Source organism: Mastomys coucha, chromosome X (genome assembly GCF_008632895.1).
Source record: "Mastomys coucha isolate ucsf_1 chromosome X, UCSF_Mcou_1, whole genome shotgun sequence".
Classification (NCBI taxonomy): Eukaryota; Metazoa; Chordata; class Mammalia; order Rodentia; family Muridae; genus Mastomys; species Mastomys coucha.
Window position 1 is genome coordinate 10,829,161 of NC_045030.1, and position 7,647 is coordinate 10,836,807.

Here is a 7,647-nt window from a genome sequence, read left to right on the forward strand (position 1 = left end):
AAATTGAGCCTACAATTCATTTCTTGGTGCAGCAGAACTATCAAGTCTCAGCTTAGCTACGATGGAAGCAAAATCCTTTGGTGATGTGAGGGTTATTGAAGTATAGCCTTATTACAATAAAATCCAATGTCTAAAAATTGTTCTTATTTTGGGCTTGTACCACAGTAAGAGCCAAGATTTTAAACTCTACTAAATACAAAACAAACAAACAAAGAGACTTTATATGTTTATGTTCATTTAAGAAAATAGTAGTAGTAATGTATTATTTTGATATAACAGTTAATATGTTTGGAGTTATTTAAAATTTATATTGAGGAAAATGTATTTTCACTATTGCTATAGACGAGCATCTACATAAGACTGTTAAATTGACTGTTGTTTTATATCAAACAACTTTCATAATACTTATTTTTATTGTTATAATATTTTATAAATTTTAAGGAATATGACAAAAAAGATATTGTAGGTATTGAAGGGGGTTCTCTGGGAAGAGTTGGGGTACAAAAGGGGAACAAGAATGTGATTTAATTCTATTTACTTAAAATATGTTTTTAAATGTTAACAAATTCAGATAAATTGAAATCATGTAACTTTTCTCATCATAATGCAATAAAAGTAAAAAGAAAAAGTTTCAGAATGTCAAAGTACAGAAAGCTCCTAAGATACCAAAGTATGGATGTAAGTGGAGGTACAAGGAGTTTGTTTTTCTGGTGAAGGCCAGGCCCAGCTTTCCCTGTCTTCAATAAGCCAGAGACAAATGGCCCTTCCATGATGCAAAGGGATCAGTTATTCATTTGTCTTCTGCAAGCTTTAGTCTTAACATTACTAGAGAAATTGAACCATTCAATAAATTATTCAGTAAATGTCTATTGTACTTGACAGGGCTGTGGAGGAGGAAAAGTAAACAACAGGAACCTCCCAGTGCAAAGTTAATTTATAATAAATATTTCAGCAAACCTATTAGCCCACAGTAAATGCCAATAAATTGTGTCTTCTAGAAAATTATGCTAACAAGTTGGAAATAAAAAGGTAGGCAAGGAACAGACTGTGACCAAACTCAAATGATACAATTGCATAAGACTTGTCCTAGAGACAATAGGAAGTTAATATAGGCTTTAAAGAAATGAAAAAAACCTAATCAGATTTTAAGAGGATCACTTGGGGAAAACTTTGGAGGATAAAAGTTTTAAATGAAGGATCACTTAACCCTGCTCTCCAAAGTTCAGGACAATGACTGAAAGCTTAACAGCAACAATGAAATTTCAGATGGAAAGAATGGAACCTTTCTAGAGGAGTGAAGAATGCAATTCCAAAGATGGGGGAAATACACAAGGCAAATCTCTCACCTGGTCCTACAAGACATATGACCTTTACCAGAATATAGTCCTCAAGTGCAATTTAATGGGAGAAGAAAATGAGATCAAAGGGTTGTAGAGATGGCTGAGTGGTCAAGATCGCACACTGCTCTTGTAGAACACCTGAGTTCAGTTCCCAGCACCCACATAATGAAATTTAACTATAGTTTTATGGGACCTTAAGCCCTGTTCTGGCTTTTATAGGCTCTTGAATGCATGTGGTACACATAAACTCAGACACACAGACACATACACAGACACACACAAACATACACACACATGAATGAATGAATGAATGAATGAATGAATCTTAAAAAATAAAATGAGGTCATTTTAAGAAAGGTTATCTGGGATGCCTTAGGAACATCCAATAGAGAGAGAGTTCAAAGACACTATTATTTCCATGTCTCTATATTTCAAGAGAACAATAAACTTGAGGAATGAATACAGAGATGTCAACTGAAACAACTCTATGTCAGAAATAGAGTAGTCATGGCTAGGTAAAAGGCAGTCACTTAACTAACATTTATGAACTCCTTCTATTTGCTCATCAGTATGACAAATATTATGGCTAAAGTTAAAGGCAAGAAAGCAAATGTCTCTATTCTCCATGAGATTAACTAAAATAGAGAAGATCCAGAATATATACACACAAACATACACATACAAGAAAAATATTAGCTAGGAAGAGCACAGAGCAAAACATTAAATTGAGATTTAAAAATGACTGGCTATAGCATTCCTTTGTCTTTGCCCAGGCTAGGATGTGAGAAGCAAAAGAGGAGACTGAAGAAGTACAGAGACCTATACTTGCAAACCAAGCACAAAAGGAGAGTTCTGAGCCCAGGAACTCAGTGTCAAACCTGAAGATGTAACATGGACCAGAACATCTTGACTACTATACTCTAATTTGGAATCTGCTTTGGTTTGGATGCCATTTTTTCCATGTTAGAAGTTTGATTCTTTTCCTTGTGTTGTGACATAAGAGACAGTAAGAATCTTTAAGAGACAAGGCTTGAAAGGAGGTGGTTAGATCACTAAGGGCACTACCTGGGGAAAAGATAAATAGGGTTCTCATAGATTTCTCATGAGCTCTCTAAGGTAGGTTGTTTCTTCAATGAAGACCAGCTTCTCCACTGTCTTACATGCACATCACACAGTCTACATCCTACCACAATGACCTCTACCATTTCTATGACCTTGAACCTCCGGAACTGGGAGCTAAATAAATTTCTTTTCTTCATATATTATTCAGCATTTGCCATTGAGTTGTATCAATAGAAAAATTTCTAATATAGATCATGCAGTAAAACCTCCAAATTAGAGCATCTAGGAACAATACAAATGGCTCATTTCAGTCAGTGTCTGTGTCTACATCCAGCTTAGTACTAGAAAGAAGCACAGAGATACTGTAGTGTAGAAGATCATCAAGGTCCTTTCAGAAAGTTCACATTTCTATTAGAAGAAAATACACCCAAGTACACACACATATATCATCATCATCATCATCATCATCACTCCTCCACATAAACAAGTCTCTTAGTAAAACAATTACAAATCCTTTATGTGCTGTGAAGAAATATAAACAAAGGTCTAAGAATAACTGTGGGTATTTTCTTAGGATTGTCAGATAGAAACAAATACTTTGATAATAAAGAGTGCTAAAATTTTCCCTGGAAAGGATAGTGATAAGGACCTTCCAGGCAGAGAGAACTGTGTGTAAAGGCTTGGTAACAGAGAAGAACTTTATGTGTTTGAAAAAACTGAAAGTCAACTAATGGGGCCAAAAGACAGGGCTACAGAAAAAGTTGAGATCATGGAAATATAAACAGATCCATCACTCAAGGCCCAGTCAGGGCAAGCCAATGGAGGAGTTTTTCAGGCCAGTGGTAACATGAGCTGTTTTTCATGTGATGAAACTTCTGGGATGAAGACATTGTTTGTGTTTGTTTGTTTGTTTGTTTGTTTCTGTAAGCCCACAGTGCCCAATGGCCATTCTTCCAATCATACAATGTGGTATGGCTTTATCATAAATATACAATAAAAGTGAGGTCTCCTTTTGCAGACAAATTTCTTTTCCTTGGAGATTCTTCCTGGACAAAATACTTCCCTATGAACTCACAAAAATATTTCCAATAGTCTATGTGAGACTACTGGGAGAACTGGTGCTTTTTAAAAAGGACACAAAGTAATAAAGCAAAACTACTCTCTCACTTCTGATGGAAATTTCTTGTTTTTTGACTCCAGTGCTTCCCATTAGTTCACAGTCTGAATAATTACCTTTGTTATTTATTCTGTTTCCATTTCTATCTATTCTAGAATACCACAAACATGTGTATATAATGATGCATAATAACAAAGAACCATAAATTCTTATTGATCCCAGAACTCGGGCAATTCTAAATAATAAAAATATGCCCTCTGCCAGCTCCTCTCAAAAGAACATGTTAAAGCCCCAAAAGAGCTATATTACAACTACAAATGAACTCCTGAAAAACGTGAGGCTCCAGGCTACCATGCAGTGATACAACAGGCAACTGTAAACACACATTTGGAAAGTTCTCATTGCCACACCCATCTGGGCTCCTCTCCTCATTTCCCAGTCTACATCTTCACTGCATCAAGCCCAATATACTATATACCTTTTAGTTAGTATTCTTTACAGTAGCTAGTACTTTCAGCCTAAAGAGAAAGTCCTCCATCCATGGTTTAATTTACATTCTCCTAAATGCTCCATTCACTTGGTTTTCAAGAAAAGATGCCAATTGTACTAGACCCTGAATATGAATTTCTTCCCTGTGTTTCTGCTATTTGGGAATTTGCCTAGGTCAGCTACTGGGAAGTCCCAGAATTTGATTTTACTTTTGAGAAAACATTGCTCATGATTTCATCTGCTATTTCTCACTATTGTTGCATATAACATGACCAGAAACTGGGGGCATTCAGACAAAGCCACTGATGCCTCCTGCCTGTCTTTTGTCTTTCAGAATGCAGATGCATGTGGACATACAGAGACACTAAAGTATGCACATGACCTTTTCTCTGAGGATCAGGAACTGACTTTTGTCTCTATTCCCACCTATAAACATCTTATATGCAATTCCATAAAACTTACTAGGATATTACAGCCAAACCCTGAGTACAAAGCCATGCAAAGTCAAAGAAATGCCAATTCTTAGCATGTAGCCAACTGACTGGTAAGCCCTAGCATTCTTTGTACAGATAGCAGAACATGGCTTACCTGAATGTATTGTAAGGCACCACCTTCGTGTGATTATAGTCAGCAGCTGCAAATACTTGTGTGATCTCTCTTGATTTTGATTTTTCCTGCTTCAGCTTTTGTATGGCAAGTTCAAAGTTGCTATATGGAAACTTGAAGGAGTAAAAACAAGACATATGCATGAAATGTCAAGAAGCTGCCACCACCACCACCACCACCATCATCATTACTATTAGTTCTTTGATCACATTCACCTCTTCTTCAACTTTTCATGGGTCCCCCCAATTTTTCTACTCACCCAACTGTGTTTGTTTTCTTGCTGTTAACCCAAGACCAATTAGTGTTACTCAAGTATTTTTGGATGTGTGACCTTCCCCTGGAGTGTGATTACCTAGCCAGAGGCTATGCTCTGAAAGCAAATGGACACTCCTTCCCCTAGCAGCTAACAGCTGTCAATAGCTCCAGGAGTAGTGGGGGCATTTCATGCACACCTCCACTTTCTGTGAGGGATTTGGCCTGCCTTGGGCTTTCACAGGTCACAGGTTGTATGCATGCTGTCACAACCACTGTGAGCTCATATGTGCAGCTGCCCTGTTGTGCCCAGAAGACATTGGCTTCCCATCATCCATTGCCTTTGGCTCGTATAATGTTTCTGTGGCCTGATTCCACAATTATCCCTGAGCCTTCAGGAAGGAATATGATATAATGTTCCATTCAGTTCTGAACATTTTGCAGAATTTTATTCCTTGTACCTTACTAGGTTAATGGAGACCAGCAAGACAACATGATGAAACCAAAAGGTGTACATGCCTTTACCTAAGAAACCAAAGCTTCAGAACAAGGACTGACATTAATCCAGGTCCTAGATCTCAAACAAATGTACTTTAAGGGAGAGCAGGTAACAAAGCTTACTAAACAGTCTTCTTATAACTTTTATATATAAACTTCTTATAACTTTTAGATAAAGCCTGGATAATTTCACAGACCCTGATATAAATAATACAGATATAAAGTTAACTAAATGTACATGCATTTTTCTCTAGATCATTAGGATAGACCTGCTTGGAATTGCTGGCCACCAGGCAAAGTACTGATCATAGCAAAGCTGGGTGTCATCGTTCCACACAGACAGTGTAATCTACATTTATTTGTTGTCTGAGCACCCACTGCTTCTGTCACCTTCTTTATGATTACCTTTTTGACTTAGAAAGAATATTTCTTATTCAATCCAGTAAAGTATAAGGTTGTAAGTAATTACAGCCAAGAGATCAAAAGTAAGAAGATGAAATTTTAGATTAAAAACACTGATAAGACTTTGGTATAAAGTTCCCTCTCTTCTACCATCAAATGATCCAGGTGATTTGGCACCTACTGAGCCCCCCTTCTACTTTTTTGCATTTCCTTTCATCTATTTCCATGATGGGATCTATCAGCTCCTTTGAAAAGACTACTCAGACTGGTAATAAAGAGTACATTAATTTTTATCTTCTAACAAAGCCCTTGATAAGAGTAGTTTTTAATGATGCAATTTTCGCTTGAGATGCTGATACTAGGTAATGTCTTACCCACTTTATCATACTGGAAGAATAAAAGCCCTTTATACCTTTAAGCTATATATTGTGTTTTGGCTGGATATATAACTGAAAGGAATAGGACTTGTCTAACATGGTCAAGGCTCTGGTTCAATCCCTAGTAATGAAAACAAAACAAAGCAAAAGATACATGCATGGTTTAATATATACAGATAAACCTCAATTTACAGTGAGTTATGTGTTAATAAAGTTATGTGTTATATGTTAATAAGTTGAAAATCTCTGAAGTTGAAAATATACAAACTGTAGCTAACTTACAGAATATCCCAAAGTTAGCAATACTGTACACTATAAAGCATGGATTATTTCTCTTCATAATCACAAGCCTGAAAGAGAGCTGCTGCTCACTGCCCATGCCCAGTATCATGTAAGAAGATTGGACTATATAGTACTTACTAGTTGAAAGGGGATCAAAACTCAGGACTTTAAACAGTTTCTACCAGAAAGCATATCACTTTTGCATCACAGTGAAGTCAAAAGTCCTAGGCTAAGCAATTCTAAGAATTGTATGTGTTATGTTAAGGTAGTGGTTCTGTTCAGAATCAGAACCTTGATTTATAACAGCTACAATGACTAAGCTTACCATGGGCCCTATAGAACTAAGCCCCTCATACAAATTATCACATCTAACCTCTGCAGTAACATTATCAAAGAAGCACTGTTGTTACTCTTATTTCAAAGACAAGCAGACTAAGTTCAGAGATAATACATAACTAAAGTCTGCCATGTATTAGGGTGGAGCTAATTTTCCAACTCAGGCCTGGTGGTCTCTGGAAATCTAACTGCTTAATCATTGTATTTCTCACTTGAATTCAGAGCCATTATATAGTATAGGATTACAGTATTAGAATAACCTAGATTTCTAAAACTATAAACAAAGAGGTGGTATAGATAGATACTCTGGAAGATGCTGCATGCAACAGTGACATGGAGAAGAGCACTGAACCACCATCCTTCAACTGTCACTTCTGCATGACTCTGAACTTCTCTGAGAAGTAGGCTGTTCTGGGGACCCCATTTGTCTGGCTCCGACTTTCTCTAGACTGTACTAACTACTTAAAGTTTTCTCTAGTTGCCCCTCCCTCCCTCCCTCCCTTGCCTTCTTATTTTACATGGATCAGACCTGATCTGCACTACAATCAGAAGGTACCAGCCATTCCCAGTGTCTTCATTATCCTTCTCCTTTCATCCCACAGAACCCTTTCCCCTAATTGGAGTTCTAACTCTGCCTTGACACCTAGCAACTCAACGTTGATCATTTTCTTTATAAATGAGATAAAGTATGTACTATTGTGTGTATAAATAGTACATAATTATTTAATGAACTTTAAAATAAAAAAAAATCCTAAATTACAAAGCAATGGTTGCCAAGTTCACAGAATTTATGTACTGAACAAGTCTACATTTAAAAACTAAGATTTTGCAGGGCGGTGGTGGCACACGCCTTTAATCCCAGCACTTGGGAGGCAGAGGCAGGCGG

General features: G+C 36.9%; 1 protein-coding gene across 2 annotated transcripts in view; it reads right to left on the reverse strand.

Moving 5' to 3' along the window:
• Efhc2 (EF-hand domain containing 2) overlaps window positions 1-7,647 on the reverse strand; it is a 178,854-nt gene that overhangs the window by 54,561 nt on the left and 116,646 nt on the right. For both annotated transcript variants that reach the window (XM_031343008.1, XM_031343086.1), the window contains exon 11: window positions 4,597-4,727. In XM_031343008.1, the coding sequence (XP_031198868.1) occupies window positions 4,597-4,727 (131 nt within the window). The remainder of the gene's footprint in view (window positions 1-4,596; window positions 4,728-7,647) is intronic.